This window comes from Choloepus didactylus, chromosome 11 (assembly GCF_015220235.1).
Source record: "Choloepus didactylus isolate mChoDid1 chromosome 11, mChoDid1.pri, whole genome shotgun sequence".
Lineage (NCBI taxonomy): Eukaryota > Metazoa > Chordata > Mammalia > Pilosa > Megalonychidae > Choloepus > Choloepus didactylus.
The window spans coordinates 36,335,612-36,361,091 of NC_051317.1; the positions used below are offsets into that span (position 1 = coordinate 36,335,612).

Consider the following 25,480-nt stretch of genomic DNA (forward strand, 5'->3'; position numbering starts at 1 on the left):
CCAAAAGGGGAAAGAGAGATGAAACAAAATAAGGTTCCAGTGGCTGAGAGATTTCAAATGGAGTCCAGAGGTCACTCTGGAGGGTATCCTTAGGCTCTATATAGATATCACTCTTCAGTCTTTAGTGTGTTGGAATGGCTGGAGGGAAATACTTGAAGCTGTCAAACTGCAGCCCAGTGATTTTGATTCTTGAAGACGACTGTATAACTGTGTAGATTGCATAGTGTGACTGTGTGACTGTGAAAACCTTGTGGCTCGCACTCCCTTTATCCAGTGTGTGGACAGATGAGTGGAAAAATGGGGACAAAAATTAGGTGAAGGATAGGATGGCATGGAGGGGATGGAAAAATTTAGATGTTCTTTTTGCTTTTGTTTTTATTTTGGAGTAAGGAAAAGTTTCAAAAATTGATTCTGGTGATGAATGCACAACTGTATGATGGTGCTGTGAATAATTGTACCCTGTGGATGACTGTAGGGTGTGTGAATATATCTCAATTAAACTGTATTAAAAAAAGCAAATGAACAATGGGGGAGGAGGGAAATGAGATGTTTTGGATTTTCTTTTTTATTTTAATTTTGATTTTATTTTTTTGGAGTAATGAAAATATTAAGAGTTTGATTGTGGTGATGAAAGCACAACTATATGACAATACTGTGAACACAAATAGCATAATTTGAATGGTTGTATGTTATGTGATTATATCTCAATAAAATTGCATAAAAATTAGTAAGAGCTCTTCTTTATATTAAATTTATTCAGTCATTATCTGTCATCTTATATTGCAAATATTTTGCCAGGAATGTCACTATTTCCTTGATTAAAGAATTATTTTTAATAAATAAAGCTTAAACTTTAAAAAATAAATAATTCTTTTCATTTTATAACTCCTTGACTTTTAATGGCTATAAAGAATTCTTAACCCTTAGATTGCTTGCATCATCTAATTTTTCTTCAGATATTTTTCATTTCGAGTCTCTTACACTAAGCCATCTATCTATCTATCTATCTATCTATCATCTTTCATCTCTCTATTAATTTATATGGTGTAAGGGTTTAGCTTTGTCTTCCAGATAACCTATTATGCCCACAATATATATTAAATTTACCACTGATTTCCAACTTCACTGCAATTCTCCACATGTTATTATGGTCAACAAATTTATTAATTTGTATAAATAAATATAATTTTACCCCAGTGTTTTAATGTTAGTAGCTTTATAGCAATTAAAAAATGACTTACAATGCTAAGTCCCTCCTTGCCATTCTTCTTTTAAAAACATATTGGATATTTTCAGTTGTAAATTCTTTTGAGTTAACTTTTAAATAATTTGATCTATGTTTAAACAGTAGAAATTTAATTTTATATTATTGGATATATATATTAATTTGAGGAGAATTTTAAAATATTAGATATTAGATATTTTTAGCTAAGAACATTGTAAAAGTCATTCAATAAGATGCAATCAGATTTTATTTTTATGTACTTTTACCTGATACAACAATGTTACCTGATTTGTTAATTATTTTTTCCTAAGTTATTTATAGTATTTTTGTTCCAGTAAGGTGGATTTCTTTTTCTGACTTCCTTTTCTAACTGCTTATTGCTAGTATAGAAAACATGTATCAATGGCTACAAATTGTTCTTTTATTTGCTTACATTAACAAATTCTCTGAATATTTACTTATGGTACATGGTTATTTACGGTTTCTGGAATACAATTACATGATCAACAAAGACAGAAAAAAATATCTTTTTTTCCTATTTTTTCTTGTATTGTTTTAATTGCTAGTATCTCCAAAACAATTCTGAAAAAATAATTGTACAGTGGGCTTCCTGTCCCTATCTGGTTACTTATTTTAATAATATAAGTTTAGCATTTTACCATTTGAAATAATGTTTGCTCTTGGCTTTTGAAAAATTTTTGTTTTTTAAATATATTTTTGAATTTTTTTATTCCTCCATTTCATAGTGTTTTATTATGAATGGCTGTTAAATTTTATCAAATGCTATTTAGTATCCTTTAAGTTATAAGATTTCCATTCTTTAAGGTGTTGATACACTAAATTATTTGATTTATTGAAATCTTTGTATTCCTGAAACAAATGCTTAATCAGTGCATGTTTTGATTCCACAGTAGATTCTATTTTCTCATGTTCTTAGACAATGTGCATTATATCTACTTCCTGGGTGATACAGATTTTTATTTTTCTGTCTTCTTTAAGTTTAGATTTCAAGTTTATGCTAGCTGGCTTCCTGAAATAAACTGGGTAACTTTTCATCTTTTTCTGGACTAGTGTGACTATTCTTGGAAATGCCTGTTCTTTAAGGGTTAAATAGAATACACCAGTGAACTTAACTAGTCTTAATGCCTTTTAAGGTTAGCTTTTTACTCTCCTTCAAATTCTTTTCAATCATTGTTGCCTATGCAAATTTTCCATTAGCTGTTTTCTCTAGGTTTTTAAATTTGTTGTCTTAGAGCTGTATGTACTATTCTCTTATATAAATATTTTAATCTCTCCCATATATGTGGTTTTATCTCCTTCCTCATTCCAAAGTTTACACACATACACAATTTTTATATATAGCCTTTATTTTCTCTTCATCAGTTTCATGCAAGTTTTATCTACTTTGTTGTTCTTTTGGATTTATTTTATTTTATTTTATTTTATTTTGTCATCTCTGTTTTACTTTTATCATTTCCATCTTCTTAGTTTCTGTAGGTTTATTTAAATCTTTTTAAGATTTTCTAAAAATGAGTACAAAATTTTTTATTTTGCATATATTTTTAATAATGAAGTAAGCTTTGATTTCCTCTGAGTGAAGTTTATTTTTTTTCTGCATCTCTAAGATTTTAGTATAAAATGCTCTTCTATTACTTGTTTTCTAAATATATCAGGAAGAATATTTCTTAATTTCAATATGATTATGTCTTTTGCTTATCATTTATTCTGTATTTCACTTTTGCTGAATTATTATCAATGAACGTGGCCTTTCTACATTAAAAAAAAATTAGCATTGTCTTTTTCTTCCAGTAGCTAAAAATTTTTGTAATTTTCCCCTGCATATATATAACAAATGTATACTATCCTTCAATAAGACTTTAAAAAAAAAAACTTTTAAAAAACTTTAAAACAATTTTTAAAAATTTATTTAATAAGTTGATTTTTTGAATATGGGATACCAATTTTTCTTCTAGTAGTCTGTCTGACTGTAAGAAATGTGCATTGAAATCTCTACAATAATATCTTTATCAACTGCTTTCATTTCTAATCATTTTGTATTAATATTCAGATGCTAGGCTGTTTGCTGTATACACGTTATTAGATTTCAGAATGAGTTTATCACATTTTATAAGACATTTTCACTACATAATGCCCTACTTTCACTTAGTGCTTTTGCATTAACTTCTACTTCATCTCACATTCTTCTCCACAATTGCATTCTCTCTATTTGTATTTGCTGGCACTACCTTGCCTTTTCCTTTAATTCCAACATTCATATCATTAATAGAAATGATTCATTGTATTTTATAAACATCACATAGCTATTTTGCCATTGTTTACTACAAACCTAAATTTTTATTCTTTTCATAGGAGAAATCAGTGTGTTCACATGCAGTGTTACAATTGATACCCTTGATTTATTTCATTTTAATTTCTTTGCATCATTTTATTTTACTCTTTGCTTCCTCCTTTTTTAAAAAAAGCATCCCCCCCCCTTTTAGTTTAGGAGTTCTGTACTTTTCATTTTTTAAAGGTTATCTCCACTCAAACTCATAATCAATTACATGTTTCTCTATTATTGTATGAAAAATGAGATATCCACTACCTACCCACCAAGATACTCTATTTCATCTCAGATCTCCTTACTCTCTAATAATATGAGTGCATGTGCCTCAAATATTAATTACATAGAGTTGTAACTATAACTTCTCCTACTACAGAAATATATTTATTAATGCTGAAGGAGAACAGATAACAATTCCACATTTTAAAATATAAAATACAGAGAAGAAGGTTAATACAATCATACAGCTTACTGGGTTTAAATAAATCTGGATATTCATAATAATGCTACCCTAAGAGTAGCAGTAATATAGAGATTATAGAGAAAATGAGCTAATATGTAAATTAAGGGGTTTTAAGATCAGTATGCTGTCTTATTTTTAAGTTTTCCTTTTATATGGCAAAACTGGGTGGCTATTTTAAGAAATTTTATATTTTAATTAAGGAATAAAAATGCTCTACTGATTTTTGATGGAAAAATTACCAAGGTAATTTCTGTTTAAATGATTAATTTTTAGCCTTTTGTGGGGTTTTATTAAAATAAGTGAAGAGAATTTTACAATTTATTCAAATGAGGCTTATTTCAACTCTTATCGCTTTTTATTTCTAAGCCTCAACCGGCTCTGGTTGAAAAATCTATAATTAAGTGAAGATAAAGAAATCTTTAGATCCCTTTTTAGAATAATACAGCAATGCAGGGTTGCTAAATAGATAAACGGAAAGAGCTATTACATAGGGAATATTTAGTACTTTATATATAATATAAATTGCTTTCCTTTTTGTTATATAATTGCTATATGATTTAAAAGATATCTACTAATGATGATGATCTGCATGACTAAACTGTTGGTTGTTCATTATACAAGTTGATTAAACCAAGACATAATGAGTCCATGCAGTGTACCAGCCTATATGCTGAAAAGCTGACCAGAGAAGTTAGAAATAATTCATGACATAGGAGAGTTTATAAACAAATGTGAGTTAGACTTGTGCAATGTGGGAAGGCGGTCATGAGGATGGAGAAAAATGGATAGAACAAGCACAAGCATAAAAATAACACAAAGTCCTGATTAGATACGGCACAAGATATTAATTAGAAAATGTTGCACAATACTCCTATGTCTTAACTGCCTTTAGGAGTAATTGTCACTTGACTTACTTTCACCTGTTGAATAATCCTGGGGGTCAAGAATTCCTGATTCCTGCAGAGACCTAATACAGGAGTCCACCAACTCAAGACCTGTGGTAAGTTCATCTTCGATATCTTTTTGACCATCTGAAATAAAATATTTTAAAGTGATGAACAAACACATGATAAACAATGTTGATATTAAAGCTTTAGGTTATCATTTAATAATCAAAAGCATCCTAACCTCAGATAAACCCTTTATGTGTTTCTCATTAGATATCACATTGCAATCCTTGGTCAACCAGCATTAAAACAAAGGCCAGTCAATTCCGTGTGTCCACAAAGAAAATAAGTTACTAAGGAATTGAGAGAACTTACTCCAATGAAATCATGAACTATCGAAACAACTTTATTAAAATTTTACTTTCATGGTGTTGTCATATTCATATTCATGATCTCTAAAGTTCACAAGACAATTAAGGCAATAGAGAGAGATGCAGAAGTGTGAGCGTTCATTAAGAAGTTATATATACTTTACCTTGGGATTGCCAATGAAACTGTTCTTCTGTTGAACTGTAAAAAAGAGAATACACAGGTATAATGCATTGATTGGAAAAGAAACGACCCTAGACTATAAAACATAAAGGCATATTAGAATACTAATGGTGGTTCTCTGGTTCTTTAATTTCTTACTGAGAAAGGGATCTCATTTTGATTCAACCTCCATTTTTGTCCATTTGCTGTACATCCCTTTGGATTCATAGGTATGAACATGTGGCAAATAGACATTGTTCAAGTAATTTTCAGAAGAACAGCTCATCTTTTACGTGGCCCAAACTACTGTACTTATTCCTAACAATAACTACTATGTATGTGCAGATTTACCCAATTTTAGTTATTTGAAGATGTAAGTCTGAACAGTGTCACACAGACTTTGTAAGGAAACCTATAAAGAACTTTCTATTTTTTTACTTAAAGATAAAATAAGTCTATGCTTTCTTCTACGTATCTCATATGTGCAGTTCCTTTCAGTTGATTATGATAGCTGAAATTAAGTAATTTAAAATTGATGACACTTCACCAACAATTGAACATACAGTCCTGAAATTCTTACTTTACAATACATTTTATAAAATGATCCAGCTGGAAAGGGTTGTTCACAGTGTGATATGCCAAAGACATTTTGCAGAATGGATTCTTGTAGGCAACACAGATCATTTGGGATGATGTATTAACTATGAAACATACAAATAAATTAAAAATTTCTAAATATGAACAACTCTTTCTTTTTGTATGCAGACACTTTCTGCACGCCTCTTCTTGATATGTCATTTATAGCTGACAAATCTAGATGCCAATTACTGACAGACATCATTCTGAAAATGATTTTCTCCACTTATTTCACTAGTGGCTATGAAGAGCTCATCAGTTTCACAACAGCAAGTGGATTTTAGACCTTTAATTTGTAGTGTAGAGATGGCTTCTGAATACATTTATGGGAGAAAAAGGGAATTCTGGTATATTTCAGTGTGCAAAAAACCATGATTGATGTAAATGAATATGCAAGTAGTCCTTTAAGAGACATGCCACTTTTATAAGGTATCTTACTCCTAGGCCAATCCATTTTAGCAAACTGGAGAACAGTTTTACAATGATCAGAGTCTAAACAGAATTGATACATGAAATGATAATGTCACAAATTTAATCCAATGCAAATTTTTCTTGCCTGAAAAAAAGATGTAATATTATAAAGCACTAATGTTTAATGCTTAAAATAGACATGTAATTGTGAAATCAATATTTTAAAAATTTCAGGGCAGGTTTACCTTTACCTGTGAAGTGACAATTAATATATGGCAGGCACATCTTAAAATTCAAGAATTACCATAACAAACCAGGACCATAGTCATCCTGGCTATGCTCAATCCTCTAAGAGGGCCATGAGTCAGTATTTTTCAAGGACATGATTATCAACATATTAGTGATTAAAGATCAATCCAATCGGTCATTTGGGGAAGCTGGAGTAGAATCCAGTCATATTGATCTTGATTACATTTAAATGCTCATTTGTGTCAGAAACACATGTAGCACTTTTTAAATACAAGTATTCTCAGTCCCACCAGAGAACTACAAAATCAGAAAATCTAGAGGCTGGGTTGGAATAGGAATCGTGTGACAAGACTTCCAGATGATTCTTATGGACAACTAACTTAGAAAACCACTGAATATTATTTTTATTGAGGTAAAATTCACATAAAATAAAATTACCACTTAACTGTATTAAAGTGTATAATTCAGTGGCATTTAGTATATTCACAATGTTGTATAACCACCACCTCTTATCTAGTTCCCAAACATTTCCATCAGGCCAAAAAGAAACCCCATATTCATCAGGCTGTCAGTCTCTATTTCTCCCTCCCCCAGGCCCTGGAAACCCCTGATCTGGGGTCTTTCTCAGTGGATTTACCTATTCTTGATGTTTCACATAAAGTAATAATATATGTGGCTGTTTATGTCTTCCTTCTTTCTCTTAGCTTAATGTTTATAACGTTCACCCATGTTGCAGCACATATCATTCCTTCATTCCTTTATGTGGCTGAATAACATTCCATTTTATGGACTTGATAATATCCTAACAAATTTATTCTTCTATATTTTAAGTCTGGACAAACACTCAAGGTAGTATAATATTTTATGACACAATATGTAAGTTCTCATGCTATATTCCTCCAGGCTTTACTACTACCTGTATGCTATGACATTCCTTTTATAAGAAAAGCCACTCACTGAATCCTTATTGTTTGTCAAGTCCTTGCTAATCCACAACAATTGCAGATCCCTATTTTTATAGATTGGAAATAATAGGCTTAGTGATGTGAAATAACTTGATCACACAGCACACAAGGGATTCAACAGAAATTCAAAACCATCTGTCCAATTCCAAAGCCCATACAGTGGATCCTCATTATTTGTAGATTCTATATTTGTAGATTCCATAGTTGCAGGTTTGTCTACTGGCTGACAATTATTTGTAAATGCAAAATCAACACGTGAGGCAATTTTGAGGTATATGCATGTGGATATGTGCAGAGTGGTGAAAAATTTGAGTCACCCGACAAGCACATTCCCAGCTGATGTTGAACGAGGCAATGCTCTGCCTTCTTGTTTCAGCTCTCATCCGGTCAACATGTATCCTTTAGGCAGTGTCTTAGCTTGCCAGGCTGCTGCGACAAATAATGCTTAATGGCTTGGCTTAAAGAAAATAACTTGCTGGCTCAAAGTTTCCGAGGCAGAAGTCCAAAAATCAAGGAGTTGACAAGGCAATGCTTTCTCCCCAAAGTCTACAGCATTCTGGTGCTGGCTTGCCAAATTACTTGGGGTTCCTTGGCTTGTAATCTCTGCCTCCATAACATGGCCATCTCTCTCTGTCTCTGCTTTTTTGGTTTCCATTGACTTCTGGCTTCTCGCTCCTCCTAGTGGCTTTTTCTGAGTAACTGTGTCTAACTTTCTTGGGCTTATAAGGAACTCCAGTAATAGGGATTAAGGTCTCTAATTCAATTTGGCTACACCTTAACTAAAATTAACAGCTTCAAAAGGTTCTGTTTACACCCTAGTTCACAACCACAGGAACTAAGATGAAGAATATGTCTTTAGTTGGGGTACATAATTCAATCCACCATGGGCAACATATATATTGCCATATTTTTTCTCAGGTTTGCACTTTTTATAAGTGATTTCACTGTTTAACATGGCTCCCATGTGTAGTGCTTAAGGGCTGTTTAGTGTTCCCATGCACGAGGAGTCTGCCCACAATGGAGACGTTTCATGTGTTAGATAAGCTTGGTTCAGGCATGAGTTATAGTGCTGTTGGCTTGTGAGTTCAACGATTAAGAATCAACAGTATATGTTAAATAAGGTGTCTCCAAACAGAAACTCACATAAACAAGGTTATGTATTGATTGGCTGATGAAATGTTGCAACCAGAGGCTGCAGAAACCTAACTCTGTATTTCCTCCAGGGGCAATGGTTCAGTATTTGCAAATTCTGTGTTTGCTGCTACTTTATAGGACATAATCACTGCAAATAATGACAAATGACTTCACTCCTAACTCACAATCAAAAGATGGAGAGGGAAACTTCCCTAAATTACCACCCACCTAAGTCATTAAGAGTGAGTGAGTCACTGGAAGCCATGCTCAGGGCTCATGAAAATCCAGCTGCCCTCTCCTTTCAGGCACGTGGAAGACACACCGCCCAGCCTCCCTGCACATAGATGGGGTCATTCAAAAGGCTTGGGCGGAAGTGATGAGTGTCACTTCCGACCCTGAGCACGAAAGGCAGCATGAGATCGGCGTGCTCTCCCAAGTCCTCAAGTCCTGTGTTGCAATGAGTAATCATGTAGGGTGAAGAATTCTGCCAACCTAGAGAGGCCACGGGGTGTGACTGAAAATCAAACCATCGTTGAATTAAAACTCTGAGGTCGGGGGTTGTGGTTTTTGTCATTTTTTTTTTTTTTGGCTTCGTTGTTGTTGTTTTAGAATAATGTCATACTGACCAATTCTGAAATGTTCCATTAATTGAGTTCCTTATGACACTTCTTGCTTCTTGATCTTCCCTTTCCACAGTGTAGGAGCTGGAAGAAAATGTCCTGGGTCACCCTAGCACAAATAAAGGTGTGGCAGAGCTGTACCTCATCCTTTGGGATTTGTCAGCTTATACACACTAATGGATATTTTTATGCGAAGGACTACATATCACACTGTCACATAATATTTACTTTTTTGTTTATCTCGTTCAAAAGTGTTTGAATTTTACAATGCAACAGAAACAAGAACAAACTTTTTTTTATTGCAATTGAAAGAATACCATTGACACTGAACATAAAAGGATCCTATCGAACAGAGCCATCTTCCTTTTGGGCAAAGAGCATTAATCACTTCAGTGGTTTCCTTGCTTCTTTTAGCACAGTTAAAATGCATTAAAAGCATGACTATTCACAGAGAATAGAAGTCCCAAGAGATACCTGATTTGGATTTGATTTCCTTTAAGTGCACACTTTATTCACTCTGTTAGGAAATTCTATGCAATTGCATATTTTATCATTTGATTCTTTCTCTTAAAAATTGCTCTAAGGTGGATATTGAAAAAAAAGCAAGTATTATTTATTCATTATGTACAGATTTTGCCTTGTGTCTTCAGGTATCTAGATATTACCCATGTAATCTTTCTCCCAGTCATATAATTCAGTTTTATACAATAAAAAATTCATTCCTGAAGCTGTTGTAACATAAACGCACTTTCAATTTCAGGAAATAGAGCTTGCTTTTACTGCTGAAATGTTATTTCTGGAAATAGAAATAATCTTTATGAAATTAAAATACCAAAAATACAGATGCAGTTTAGATCAGCCCATATGTATTTAAACATACCTATGTATAAAGTCTAGAACCCAATTAGTGTGAGAAAAGTATTATTGATAGCAAAGACGACTATAGGTACCATTTAACCTTTAAATATACACAGAAATCAGTGATGCTAGGACAGGATTTTTAAAACAATATATTAAAAACACAAATCCTAATAGTTAACACTCATGTAGCTCTCACTTTGTACCAGGGAACTGTTCTAAGTGTTTTACAGTTGATCATCATGTCAAACGTTTTGAGAGAGGTACCATTATTCCCATTTTATAGAAAATGAAACCAAGGTAAAAAGAAGTTAAGGAAATTGCTGAGGTCCCGCAAGCTGGCACGTAGTAGAGCAAGATTCTGATCTGGGTGCCTGTTTCACAGTCCACCGTCTGAGCTACTATACTATTCATACATTTGGCTGCATCAACATTAAACTCCTATGGGATTTAAAAATTAAAAAAAAAAAAAAAAAAAAAAAAAAAAACCACATCCCGGGAGAAGATATTTTCAAGTCCTGTAACTTACAAAGGATTAGTATCCAGAATATATAAATAACTTCTACAGATCAATAAGATAGAGATTTAAAAAAAAAAAAAAAACAAGTAGAAATGAATTCGGCAAATACGTGTAGGCACTGGGTAGTAGAAAAATCATGAATGTATGGTCAAGAAATACATTATATTTTATAATAATATAATAATATATTATATAATAATGTAATAATATACTAACATGCTCAACCCTATTGGTAATTGGAATAATAAAAGTTAAACACAAGATACCACTTTATAGACCTTAGGTTGGGCAAGGAATTTGAAAATCTGACAGCACTAAGTTTTGGGGAGGAGATGAGGAAATAAGAACTCTCATACAGGGTAGGTGGGAGAGGAAATTCAGTGAGATAGTTGGAAGGACTACGAGACAATATGTGGTAATGTTGGTGACCACCTACCCATCCAGCAATCCTGCTTCTAGGTAGAGACTCCAATGAAACCCCTGCACCTTTGCCAAGAGGATTTTCATGACAGTTCATGTTTATATCGTCAGTAATAGGAAGAACAATGGAAACTACCTAAGCAATTAAGCCCTAGGGGGATGGAAAAATATAATTGCATAGCCTATATTACATACATATGGAATGAATACTATTCAGCTGTTAAAATAAATAAGCCCAAGAGCTATATATTATCACAGATAGTTCTCAAAACAAAGCAGAGCAAAATATGCAAGTTGCCTATAAGATCTAAAGTATGTAAAATTTAAAATCACCCTGTACCGGTTTGGATACATTTGGATATATTATTTCCCCAACAAAGCCATGATCTTTTTTTTTTTATTTTTTTATTTTTTTAAATTTTTTAATTTTTTTAAATCTTCATTTTATTGAGATATATTCACATACCACGCAGTCATACAAAACAAATCGTACATTTGATTGTTCACAGTACCATTACATAGTTGTAATTCATCACCTAAATCAATCCCTGACACCTTCATTAGCACACACACAAAAATAACAAGAATAATAATTAAAGTGAAAAAAGAGCACTTAAAGTAAAAAAGAATACTGGGTACCTTTGTCTGTTTGTTTGTTTCCTTCCCCTATTTTTCTACTCATCCATCCATAACTAGACAAAGGGGAGTGTGGTCCTTATGGCTTTCCCAATCCCATTGTCACCCCTCATAAGCTACATTTTTATATGATTGTCTTCGAGATTCATGGGTTCTGGGTCGTAGTTTGATAGTTTTAGGTATCTACCACCAGCTACCCCAATTCTTTAGAACGTAAAAAGGGTTGTCTAAATTGTGCGCAAGAGTGCCCACCAGTGTGACCTCTCGGGCTCCTTTTGGAATCTCTCTGCCACTGAAGCTTATTTGTGGAAAGCCGCCTCCCGAATCGGGCCTAGCGTATGCGCTGCAGCCTGCTCTAGAGTTACCCCCGCCCATCGAGTGAGCCAAGATGGCGCCTGCATCCTGTTTCCGCATAGTGACGCATGTATCCGCCACCCGCTCCTACCAATCGAAATCCTGTATACGCGATACTAGCCTAGAAGCTTATTGGTTGTTAATTGTGTATAAAAGGTCTTACCCGGACGGGGTAGGGTGAGACAGCCCACAAGGAGCCGTGCCTGACGGCCACATCGAGGCTGCTCTCCCACGAGGCGCCGTGCCCCGTGTGGGAACCAGTAACACAGAATGTTCATCTAGCTGTAGTAAAGGGCTTGCTTTCACAACTGCCGTGTGGTTCGAGTCGTGATTCATGACCAGGTTAGTTCGCGCAGTCTGCATCTCTCTCTCTCCTTCCCTGTTTCCCCTCGCCGGCCGGGAACCGGGGACCGAGCGGGGCAGCGCCGGACAAGTGGTGGCCCGTACGGGGAAGCTCCTCCTCCTGCCTCGCTCTCGACGGTCCCTCTGTGAGGAGAGCAGCGCTGCGCGTCGAGCTTACGGCGGACTTCCCGCGCCTGATCAACGCGAGAAGGTGAGTGCGTCTTATTACATGATAGTTAGGGCCCGTGGGTTTTCAGGTGACCCCGGGGGACTCGGAAGAGCTCTCCGAGTGACTGAAGTATAGTGCCGACTGCAATCATGGGGCAGTCCGGAAGTTCACCTCTCTTAGCTCCCTTAAAGAACCTTTTGAAACAACGGGGTATCTCGGTCAGGAAAAGCTCCCTTCAGCGTTTTCTTGATGATGTTGATACTTTTGCCCCTTGGTTTGCCTGCACCGGCAGCCTTAGCCTACCCTCTTGGATGAAGCTCGGTCGCGACATAGACCGAGCGCGCCAGACGGGCGTGTGTATGGACCCCCTTGCATGCCATTCGACAACACAGGATCCGATCAAATTCGTGCGTCCCCCGGCTCAGCAGGACTGGACCTCTGTGCCACCTCCAGACTCGTACTAACCCCCTCCATGGGTGTCCAGTTAGTAGGGACCTCCTTCAAGGGGCCCTTACCGGCTGGTACTGTAGGGCTCATATTGGGAAGAGCATCCACGGCCCTGAAAGGATTAACAGTTATACCAGGACTTGTAGATTCAGATTTCACAGGCCGTGCCCAAGTTATGGTTCAATCTCAGCGGGGCACCTTAGTCATTGCAGAAGGTGATAAGCTGGTGCAGCTCCTGCTCTTACCCAGCTTACATGCAGTCTTTCCAAGCAGAATCAGACAGAGAGGGGAAAAAGGGTTCGGATCCAGTGGAGCGATTTTTGAGGGACTCCATATGTCCCTGGAGTCTCGACCTATGCTAACCATTAAGGTGCAAGGCAGATCTTTCTTGGGCCTGCTCGATACAGGGGCCGATCGGTCTATCATAAGACAACAAGAATGGCCCCCCACCTGGCCAACGAGCAGGGCGGAAGAGCCCATTAGAGGAATAGGCCAAATTTCAGCGCCCATGCTCAGTGCAGCTGCCCTTCATTGGGCCGATGAAGAAGGACACCAAGGCAGTTTCCAGCCTTATGTATTAGCCCTGCCTGTGTCTTTGTGGGGAAGAGACATTCTGACCCAAATGGACGTTACTTTAATTAGCGGCTACTCCCCAACCTCTAAGCGACTGCTAAAAGAAATGGGGTATACCCCCGGCAAGGGTTTAGGAGCTTCACTGCACGGACGTGCGGAGCCTATACAAGCTGCCCCCAAGTCTGACAGACGAGGCTTGGGTTTTTCATAGGGGCCACTGAAAACCGAGGCTCCGGTGTGGGTGCCTCAGTGGCCCTTGCCACAGGAAAAACTTGCAGCGTTGCACGCCCTAGTATCAGAACAACTAGAAAAGGGCCATATCGCCCCTTCCACGTCACCGTGGAACACCCCTATATTCGTAATAAAAAAGAAATCTGGTAAATGGAGACTGCTACATGATCTAAGAGCTATTAACGATTGCATGGAGCCTTTAGGGCCCGTTCAGATGGGACTGCCCCTCCTCTCGGCATTACCGGAGCACTGGTCGATTTTCATCATAGATCTGAAAGATTGCTTCTTTTCTATTCCGCTCCACCCTGAAGACACCCCTAAGTTTGCCTTTACTGTGCCCTCTAGTAATCAAGAGGAGCCCTGTCAACGCTTTGAATGGACAGTCCTGCCCCAAGGCATGGCTAATAGTCCTACCATGTGCCAGCTGTATGTCGCTGCGAAGCTAGCTAGCACTCGGCAGCAGTTCCCTCAAGTGAAAATCATCCATTATATGGATGACATTCTCTTAGCCCATAGAGACACAGATCTTCTTAAAACAGTTTTGTCACATTTAGTCCTTAGTCTTAGAGAAGCTAACCTAGAGATTGCCCCTGAAAAAATCCACATGACTGACATTACCACTTTCCTGGGGGCGAAAGTCGCACCCACTCATGTTTCCCCCCAAAAGGTGTCTCTCAGGCTAGACAATATACACACTCTCAATGATCTACAAAAACTCATGGGGGATATCAATTGGATCCGTCCATACCTAAAAATACCCAATGTCAAACTAACACCTTTGTTCGACCTGTTGAAGGGGGATTCTAATATAAACTCACCTCGAAGCTTCACTCCAGAGGCAAGGCGAGCACTATGCCAGGTGAAACAGGCGCTCAGTGGCGCTGCATTGAAGAGAATAGACCCTGATGAGCCTTTTGAAGCCTGCGTGCTGCCGACAGAATTACAGCCCACTGCGGTACTGTGGCAGCGGGGGCCGCTGATCTGGGTCCACCCTGGAGTTTCCCCCAAAAAAGTCCTAGAGCACTATCCTACAGCGGTTGCAGACTTGGCCCTAGAATGCATTAAAAGGGCTGTGCAGCATTTCGGTCAGCAGCCCAAAAATCTCAGGGTGCCTTATTCTTCCCAGCAGCTTGAGATACTCACCGGATGCATAGATCAATGGGCCATTCTCCGGTGTACATTTCTTGGTCCCATTAACAATCAGTTCCCTAAGGCTCCTCTCTTGCAGTTTGTCACCCGGCACCCAGTGATTTTTCCCAAAGTAACCTCTCCTAGGCCACTAGCAGGCGCCCCCACCGTATACACGGACGGCTCCAGCTCTGGAACAGGGGCGTATTGTGTGGAGGGGGACACTCCTAAAACAGTGCTCTTCCAACCACAAAAGCCTCAATGGGTAGAACTGCAGGTTATCATTGCAGTCCTGGAAAGCCTCTCCGAGCCCTTAAATGTCGTCTCGGATTCTGCTTATGTTGTGAACTCTGTACAAATTTTAGAAACGGTGGGCATTGTTAAACATTCCTCTACAGTAAGGACGTTCTTTGCCAAACTACAGGAGGTTATATGGACCAGGCAACACCCTTTTTACATAACCCATATTAGAGCCCACACAGGTTTGCCTGGCCCTATGGCCCAGGGGAACCATAGCGCAGATGTAGCCACTCGACAGCTGCACATCTTTCCGACGCTGGTACCGTATCAACAAGCCCGAGAATTCCATGCCAAGTTTCACATCAATGCAGGTACCCTAGCTAAGCGGTTCAGCATACCACGTGCAGCTGCTCGAGATATTGTCCGAGCCTGCAACAATTGTGCAGAGCAGAGAGCAGTCCCCTCGGTTGGGGTCAACCCTAGGGGTCTCACCCCAGGGGATACTTGGCAGATGGATGTCACTCATCATTCAGAGTATGGTAAGATCAAGTACTTACATGTGTCGGTGGACACATGCTCCCAAGTTTTATTTGCCTCTGCTGAACCAGGAGAAAGAGTCTCCCACGTCATTGCACACTGCCTTGCTGCATGGGCAGCTTGGGGTAAGCCAAAGACGTTAAAGACGGATAACGGGCCTGCCTACACTAGTAAATCCTTCCAAAAATTTTGTGACAACATGGATGTCCAATTAAAACATGGCATCCCCTATAACCCTCAGGGGCAAGGAATCATTGAAAGAGCGCACAGATCTCTCAAAGACTTGCTTAAAAAACAGAAAGAGGGTATAGGCCACGGCCTGTCCCCAAAAGCTCGACTGTCTGTAGACTTGCTCACATATAATTTTTTAAACGAAAATTCACAAGGAATGACACCTGCCCTGCAACACACCACCCCGAGTCCTCCGCATAGAGGTCTAGTCCGTTGGAAGGATGTCCTGTCGGGGCAGTGGAAAGGCCCTGACCCGGTGCTCAGCTGGGCCAGAGGCTCTGTTTGTGTTTTTCCCCAGGAACCAGGACGTCAACCAGTGTGGGTTCCGGAAAGACTGGTGAGAACCGTGACATCACCTGAAGAAGCCAAGGAACAGCTGTCAGAAACGCCAACGAATATACAACCTGAACCATTAGACCAAGCCTCCGACCCTGCTGATGATGGCGACGACCGACAAGACGATAATAGTAGGACTGACCACCCCGCGGTTGCCCAAAAAGAGGATCGGTAATTCTGTTGTTTGCTCTCCTATAGCAATCCTTCTAATCTGCCTTTTTCTTTTTAGTGGAACTGTGGTAGCGCAGGAGAGTGGTCTTTGGGGCCTGTGGCATCATCCCCCGACCCTGGCCCCATTCTCTGCTGGGTCTCCCGCCTCTCCTGTGTTTTTCACTCGTACCCTGTCTCTAGGTCTCCACCACCTGCCTTCTGACCCTCCACAAGCTTCAACGAGTCCTTCCCCCTCACCAATGACACACTGATCCTCTCTTTTGCTAACCTCTCTGTCAAGGTTGTCAACACCACAGTTGCGGCGAATGCTACTTGTGAAACTGGTAATGGCGAGTTAAGTAAGGGAGTCTTGCTTGAATTTCTTAACGTTACAGGGAAGAGCCGCCAGTCTTGTGAAGGGATCTTGAGTAAAAAGGAGACTCAAAGGTGCCTTTTCCTTCCAGGGCTTGCTCCTACAGTCTGCAACCGTTCCAAAGACCCGGATGCCTCGCCGCCCCCGCTATCCTAGTGTATCGCCCAAGTTATGTCTGGCTCCCCGTCAAGGCAACCGACTGGGTTGGCCCTGTTTCTCAAGTTGTTTCACTTAACAATATCCCCTTCTCTAAGTCTAGGCGTCCAAGAGGCATAAAAGAATGGCTATCGAATGCTGCCAGTGTAGCTTCCTCTTTGTTTGTCCCAACGATCGGGCAGGCTGTGCTACAAGCATGGACAGATCGGCAGCTCGCCATAACGATGGAAACGGTAAATGGCTTGGTCAACCTTACCCGAGACGTGCTACGCCGCCACAATCAGATGCTGAACTTAAATTTCCAGGCCATTCAGAAACTCCAAGCGGAGATAGATGAACTTGGACTGGAAATAGATGGACTCTGGAGAGTGCTTCAGCAAACATGTGACACCCGGTGGCTTACGGTTAAACTCTGTGTCACTCCTGTCAGGGCCAACGTGACCGGAAGCATTTCCAGAGTCTCTGATTGGCTGAAAAGGTCATATTTTCCTGAATTTGTTAATCTCTCCCAACAGGTGGAATCTAGTTTAGACACAATTGGGGGGATCAAGTTAAAACCCGTTAAAGTCGATCTCTCCGGGTTAGGCGAGGTTCTACAGAAACTATTGCACAGTGTTTCTTCCTGGTTCTCTTGGCCCAATTTAACTAATTGGATCCTCATTGCAGTGGGATTATTGGTGGGATTAGTCGTTGTTAAATGTTTGCTAGAACGCCTGTTTCAAGCGCAGCAGCAATTGCGTGTTACCACTATGATGGCTATGACTCCCACCTCTGTTACCCCCGATAGTGACCGATTATTAACCATACCCCTTCCTGGTCGCCTCAGGTGGGGCGCTTTGGAGCAAAATTTGTAGCGAATCGCATGGCTGTTTCTCAGGTGTAAAAGGCGACACCAGTAGTCATAATTTTGTCTCAGGTGGGTCTCTAGGGCAGAGTCCTAGTTGTGGCCAGACTGGACCCTAGCCATTGCACAGAGACACCTAGTGACACCCCCGACTCTGGTTACTGCTGTTCCTGCCCCCGTCGTTGTTCCCCAGTTGCCAGGCAAAGCACTGCAGGGAGAGTCACGTTGCTTCCAGCTTACGGACTCTCCGGTCTCCATATGACGTGAGCATTCTGGTTGGTGCTAGAGGCTCCGCCGCTGGATGGCTGAGGCCTAGTCCAGACTCCCCAAAGCACCAAAGAGGTTGTGAACCATTTGGGTTCACGGGAGCACGCTCATCACTGGAGACACTGGGTCAAAAATAAATAAGAAAGGGGGAGATGTGGAAAGCCGCCTCCCGAATCGGGCCTAGCGTATGCGCTGCAGCCTGCTCTAGAGTTACCCCCGCCCATCGAGTGAGCCAAGATGGCGCCTGCATCCTGTTTCCGCATAGTGACGCATGTATCCGCCACCCGCTCCTACCAATCGAAATCCTGTATACGCGATACTAGCCTAGAAGCTTATTGGTTGTTAATTGTGTATAAAAGGTCTTACCCGGACGGGGTAGGGTGAGACAGCCCACAAGGAGCCGTGCCTGACGGCCACATCGAGGCTGCTCTCCCACGAGGCGCCGTGCCCCGTGTGGGAACCAGTAACACAGAATGTTCATCTAGCTGTAGTAAAGGGCTTGCTTTCACAACTGCCGTGTGGTTCGAGTCGTGATTCATGACCAGGTTAGTTCGCGCAGTCTGCATCTCTCTCTCTCCTTCCCTGTTTCCCCTCGCCGGCCGGGAACCGGGGACCGAGCGGGGCAGCGCCGGACACTTATTTCCTTTCCTTTCACATCCCCCTTTTGGTCAAGAAGATGTTCTCCATCCCATGATGCCGGGTCTACATTCCTCCCCGGGAGTCATATTCCACGTTGCCAGGGAAAGCCATGATCTTTTAATACAATATTGTGGAAGGTACCCGATTGCTGATGTGTTACCTTGGACACTTTATGGCCTTAAGACTGTAACTGTGTAACCAAATAAACCCCCTTTTATAAAAGCCAATCCATTTCTGGTGTTTTCGTAACAGCGGAATTAGCAAACTGGAACATACCCACCAAACAATTTTGTTTATAAAAGTATATATATGTAGAACATAAAATAAATGTGATAAAAAGTTGCACTTCCAAATCATGATAGTGGAGGTTTCTGAGGGTGAATGGAGAGAAATGAATCTGAGCAGAGTTATAAAGGGAACCTCATTTTACCCCTAATGTTTTACTTTATAAAAAATAACTCATAGTTGTTAGGACAGAATGCTTGGAATAGGGGGAAAAACCCAGACATGATTCTTGCATTTAGAAATATGCTTGGTTAAATATTTAGATAAAGTTTTGTGATTCAATTCTACATAATATTCTGAGTTGCTAGAAATATTCCCAGTTGAAAAATCTCATGATGCAAAATAAAATTCTGAAATATTTAAGTACTCTATATTAATAGAGGAAAATAATGTTTTGGGGCTATGTTTTTTTTTCCCCTATTTAGCACATGAGAAAAATTATAGTATCATCTTTACTTTCAAGTTTGATAGAGTTTGGACATTTCAAGTGAATGCCAATAACTTTCAAGTTCTTGAGGGTATGAAGTGGAGATGGGGAAAGGGGGAACTAGTTTAAAGCAAAGAATAACCTTTGAGTTCCTTGAGAAGTGATTTTCACCTCAGCATTTCCAGCATGAGACTCTGCTTATCCACCCACCTCCAGGCCATTTCTAATAAAAAATTATATATATGAAAGTTCAGAAGAGTTTTCTTAATATCAGGAAAAGACACAAAGCAAACCATTCCTGTGATACCTGCTCTGTTAGAACCTGTTCAAATTCATTTTCTTATTTTCTATTTCAACTTTTTGATGCCCAAAGCATCAATCTCTACACTGTAGCATGTAGTGTGTTATGGTGCACAATATCTTCAAAATGAAATAAAGGTGAGGAACAATGAGATTTTTTGTTGTTTTTCTTTCAAGTTAAGCAAAGTATCTAAAACACAAACCAGACAAACTATTGAGAAATAAATTGCTCCAAAACTGTTTGATTCTAGCCAACAGGGACAAAGAACTTTATACGAATAATGCCCATGTAACATGAAATTGTATTCTGAAAGACATTATTTTTTAGTATGTGGTTTTACATGCAGCCTATTACAAGAATAGGAATTGGTCGCAAAATAAAGTGACCTTGGTCAAAAGTACTAACTGCTGTGGAAATGCCACATATTCAGTTAAAAATGGAGAGAAGCAGGGCCCCATGGAGCTTTTCTTTGGGCTGCTATTTCCCCTTTACATTAGTGCATTCTATCCCAAACTTGTTGTTTTGAGCTGGCAAATAACCCTGCCTCTCCCAGGATTTTTTGTGGAGCTGATGTCCCTTTAGTTCACTCCCTTGGGGTCTGTTTATGACCCACCTATGACATATTCCCAAATGAATGATGCATCTCAGCCATTCAATTAGAATTGCTGTTTCTTTCTTTGATCATGTATGTTCTTTTGGCTTTAACTATTTTTACCGAAATATATAATTTCACAACTGTTATTAAAATATTTGTGGGGCTACAGGAGGTATCTGTGGAAGCAAAAGGCCCCTGAACCAGGAAGACACGTGTGCAGTGTGGTCAGTGCACTCAGCTCTGCCACTTTCAAGTGAGGAAAACCTGGGCAAATTACTTCAACAAAGTCACGGTGAGGATTCAGTAAGTTAGTTTACATCAGGTGATCAGCCAAGGACACAGAACTGCTTCTATTTTATTACATATTATTAAAATGGCTCCTAAAGAGTACTTACCATCATCTACTTCATGGCACAGAGTGCACTGCTGTCTACTGTGGGAAGGTTGAAAGGGAGACGGACCTGAGGAAGGGGGGGCAGTGGACACAAACCCAGGCATGGTGGTGTCTGCTCCTAGGCAGTGACACATCACCAGTCCAGAGAAACAGGGCAAAACAAAGTCACCTGGCAAACATTCACTCACGGTGGCCCGGAGGGATGTAGAAGAGAGAGACACATGACCGGCTGTCCGTGGCTTTACAGTCCAGTAGGAGTAGCTGCCCAGAACCTGGGGGGTCAGTTCATGAAGAGGAATGTTTAAAGCTGTCATTATCACATGGTTGGAACAGAGGCCTCATGGAACCCACTGATTCAGAGAACTGAAAGATGTTCAACAACCACATGGGATTCAACTTGTTTTTGTTTGAGCACCAATGTATATTTTATCACTCAGATATGTTACAGGCTGAGCAGAATTTATATTGTCTACCTTTTCTTTCCATATGAAAATGGGGAAGAAAAAAAGAAGTGTGTGATTTACAAAGGATGATTTGCTTTAAATCTGGAAGTTTCTTGATTAGTTCAGAACAGGCCTCTCTTGGCAATTGCCACCGTTTCTGCCATCGTAAAAACCTTGAAGACCACTTGCTATTTTCAAAACCATGGAAGAAAATAAATCAGATCCAAACTGCTGTTGTTAATTTTTTTCTTAGCATGAGCCAGGGAAAATTTATATCCCTAAGCCAACTTTGTTGGAGCTGGTGACTGACAAATTATCCAAGCAAATGACATAACAAGCAGTCATGGAGCCTACGTGGTAACCTGGATATACACTTGGCTCCTACGTTTATCACGGAATACGATAACCTGTCCTGATTCTGAGCTAGACACCTAGGGCGAAACAAGGAGAATTAACACAAAGTCTGCTTTGCTTTAATTACATGGAAATAAATACTCCAGACTCTAAAGGTCACAAAGACTTAGTCGTAGGCTCAATCACCCTAAATGAGCTATCTACACAAAAACCAAGCTCTTACCATGAGAAAGAAATACATTCAAGTTTCTCTCTTCAAATGCCTTCTATAATCTTGGCATGGATTGCAGTTATATTACATGACTCCTATTATATGCAAAGTTCAGTATCAGGAGGAACAAATCAATCGCATATCATAAACTAAAAAATTCTTTCATTATATCTCCTTCCATACTTTTCTAGGGGGCTTGTCATGCGTTGGCTAGTTATTATCTTTTAAATGCTCTCACTACTGCACCAGGATTTTACAGCAACATTTCCAAATGCCAACCACATTGGGAAATAAAGTATTATAATATCTTTGCCAGTGGGCATTCTGTAAATTGGAATGTAGTAAGTTGCAAATCCAAATGAACAGGATACTGTTCTTCAGTTGACGTGGAGATTTTGTAAAAGTCTGAAGTGCCTTCCAACCTATCAAAAGCAGGTCAGCCTGTATGGTTTGTGTGCTAAGTGTACACCACTGGATCATTATGTATTGTTACATTAATAATTCCTCTTTGTGTTCATTATAATTCATAATTAGGTATTTGAGTAACATGACATTCCATTTCCTGATTCTGCTAGTGAAGACAGAGCTCACAGTATTTTGAAGTTTTATCATTCATACATTATAATTGATTTCCTAGGCAAGAGAAGAGCAGTTTGTGTATTTGTTGACAGAGGTGGTGCCTGATAATCAAAGTTCTCAGATGTTCCAAGTTTCTGATTCTTGCATTCTTTCTCTCTCTCTTTTTTTTTTTTCCCCAAAATATCCCATGGTTGGGATCCCCTCTGTTAAGTGAGCTCTCCTTAACCTTGGGCCATCTCTGGACCATGTGAGGTGTCAAGCTGAAATTTTCCTGGTTTCTTGTGACTGTGTGTGAGTGTATATTTCGCCCTTCTGTTCTTCAAAATACACTGATGTGTTCACAGCTTTACTTTTACCAGTTCTTGCTTCTAAATATGTTGTCTACATATTATGTCAAACCATGAGTATCAAATATGATTGCAGTATATACGATTTTATTAATATACTAGAAGCTAAGACCACTTATGTATTTAATTCAAATATATGCAAATAGATGTTGCCTGTTTCACATGAAAGAGGAAACTGGACCTTTTAGTTTGGTATTTTAGTACTAACAGATGATGTGTGGAAAAGAAATTTCAATTTTAGGGCCTTTATAGGGCAGAAACCTTGTAATAATCATAAACAATGACTCTTGTGATATCATAGATCTTTACATCCTTATGAGCAGTGGTGGACCTTAAGCCTTTAACGGGTGAGTTAAATTTTCACAAATATTCATAGCTGGTTTATTTGTATCCCCCCCAAACTGGAAACAACCAAATATTCTTCAACAAGTGATTGGGAAGCAAACTGATACATCCGCACCATGGGAGAGTATGTACGAATAAAAAGGAATGGATTATCAGTATATGCAACAAGCAACACTTTGGAGAAATTGCAAGAGATCTGTGTTGAATGGAAAAGAAATAATTGCACGAGACCACATTATAATTGCATTTATCTAAAATTCTTGAAATAACAAAATTATAGAGCTGGAGAACAGAGTACATTGGTGGTTGCCAGTGGTTAGGATGGGGTGGGGGTAAGGCTGGGTGTGGCTCTAAAGGGGGAGCAGCAGGGAGCCTGTGGTGGCGTCAAATTCTGCAGCCTCGTGGCGGTGGCTCCACTAAGCTACATACATGGTAAAACTGCAGAGAACTCAACCAGCAGACCCACACACAAGTGCAAGTAAAACTGGGACATCTGAGTGAGCTCTGCAGAGTGTAAAGAAAGTTAATTTCCTAGTTGTGATATTGTACTACAATTATACAAAGTGTTACAACTGGGGGAAACTGGGTAGAGGGTACAAGAAAGCGCTCTGTGTAATTTTTGGGGGGGGATACTTCTGGGAATCTAAAATTATTTCAAAATAAAAAGCTAAAAAGTAAAGTTTAGTGGGTTATGGTTTGGTACCACTTTGTTTTCTTTTCCTGAACTGGATGTCGTATATGCAATATGCAGCTCAGCTATTCCCATGTAATAATTAAACCCAAATTAAAAGAGGATTGTGAATAGTGAAAAGCAAAAAGAGAGGAAGAGAAGGGAGGGGAAGGGAAGGGAAGAGAACAGAAAGGAGGGGAAGGGAAGGAACAAAAAGGGAAGAGAAGGGAAGGGAAGGGAAAGAAGGGGAGGGAAGGGAAGGGAAGAAAAGGGGAAATAGGAAGGAAGGAAGGAAAGAAAGAAGGAAGGAAGGGAAGGGGGAGGGAAGGGGGAGGGAGGGAAGCGGGAGGGAGGGAGGGAGGGGAAGGAAAGAAGAAGAAAAATGAAACCAGTGCTTAATTCTGATTATCCAATTTGTTCTTCCTTATCAGCTAGAGCTCAGCTCACCCTGCCCCAATTCATTTCTATTTGTTGTGTGAATGAAGGAGTTATCCCTGGAGCATAATACACGAATCACACTGCCCATTGCCAATAGCAAGGGAACTGTGCTCCTAACGAATCCAAACTCGTCCATTACATCTAAGCTCTGCTCATCAGGCTCCTGTATTCATTCCATTGCCATATGTTTCGGAAGAAAATTAAAAGTGATATTTTGGCTTACAGTGCAGAGCAAAGTACAAGTCTTAATGCATTCTATGTGGGTCCAAGATACCTCACACAATGTAATTTGCTGGCTCTCTCGGGAAGCACATTCGCTAGTCAGGCTTTCGCTTGGCAGATACACTCCGCTCCTCCTGCCAATTTACAGGGAAGCTACTAAGGCACCAATCTGCTTCTAAAGAACCACCCCCCACCACCACTTTCCCAACTCCTGGAAACTGGTTTACTGGGGTCACATCTGTCTGTCACATTTCATATTTATTTTGGTGATAAAAAGTCCCACATTACAAAATATATATATATATTTTTTTTCTTCCGAATATTTAACATCTGATATTTGAGACTGCAAAATTGGATCAGCCTCTCCACTTTCTCCAGATACATGGCAGCTGTGTTTTCCTGGGGGCTCTTTTCACAGGAAGAGTGGAGATTTCAATGTGAAGTCTCACAAAATTATTGCACTGCAAATCAAATGTGTAAAATTGTTAAAAAAATTCAGTTCCATGAACTGAAATATCTACTAATGTTCTTAAGACACTTAAGGTACATCTTCGCAGAAATCATTTTTGACATCCTTCAGTGTCCAGCCATCCGTTCTCCATCCTAAATGTCCCTTGAAACCCACTCCCCTTAATTAGGTGGAGCTTTGTGTCAGCTCTTACCTGGTGCTATAAAGAACTCTGAGGTGGAGGAAATGAGTAACTCCATCCATGACAGATTCCCCACTGCCTGAGAGGAACACAGAGCAAGTCACTTCCCCTCCCTAACTTCAGTCTCCTCAAATGTACTGAGATAACATTCCTAGGGATGGCCTCCTGGGCGTGAGACCTATGCAGCTGGAAAAATGCTCTGCTGTCATCACCATCTTGAAACACTTAATGATTTTATCTTTGAACTTGTGTTTTGCAAGTGAATCCAATGAGATAATGGGGCAGGCATATGAGCCGAGGAGA

The 25,480-nt window shown here is 39.6% G+C and overlaps 1 protein-coding gene across 5 annotated transcripts in view; it reads right to left on the minus strand.

Moving 5' to 3' along the window:
- CTNND2 (catenin delta 2) overlaps window positions 1-25,480 on the minus strand; it is a 1,032,924-nt gene that overhangs the window by 472,132 nt on the left and 535,312 nt on the right. For all 5 annotated transcript variants that reach the window (XM_037798888.1, XM_037798890.1, XM_037798887.1 and 2 more), the window contains 2 exons: window positions 5,455-5,489; window positions 4,947-5,063 (listed from right to left, as the gene is read on the minus strand). In XM_037798888.1, the coding sequence (XP_037654816.1) occupies window positions 4,947-5,063; window positions 5,455-5,489 (152 nt within the window). The remainder of the gene's footprint in view (window positions 1-4,946; window positions 5,064-5,454; window positions 5,490-25,480) is intronic.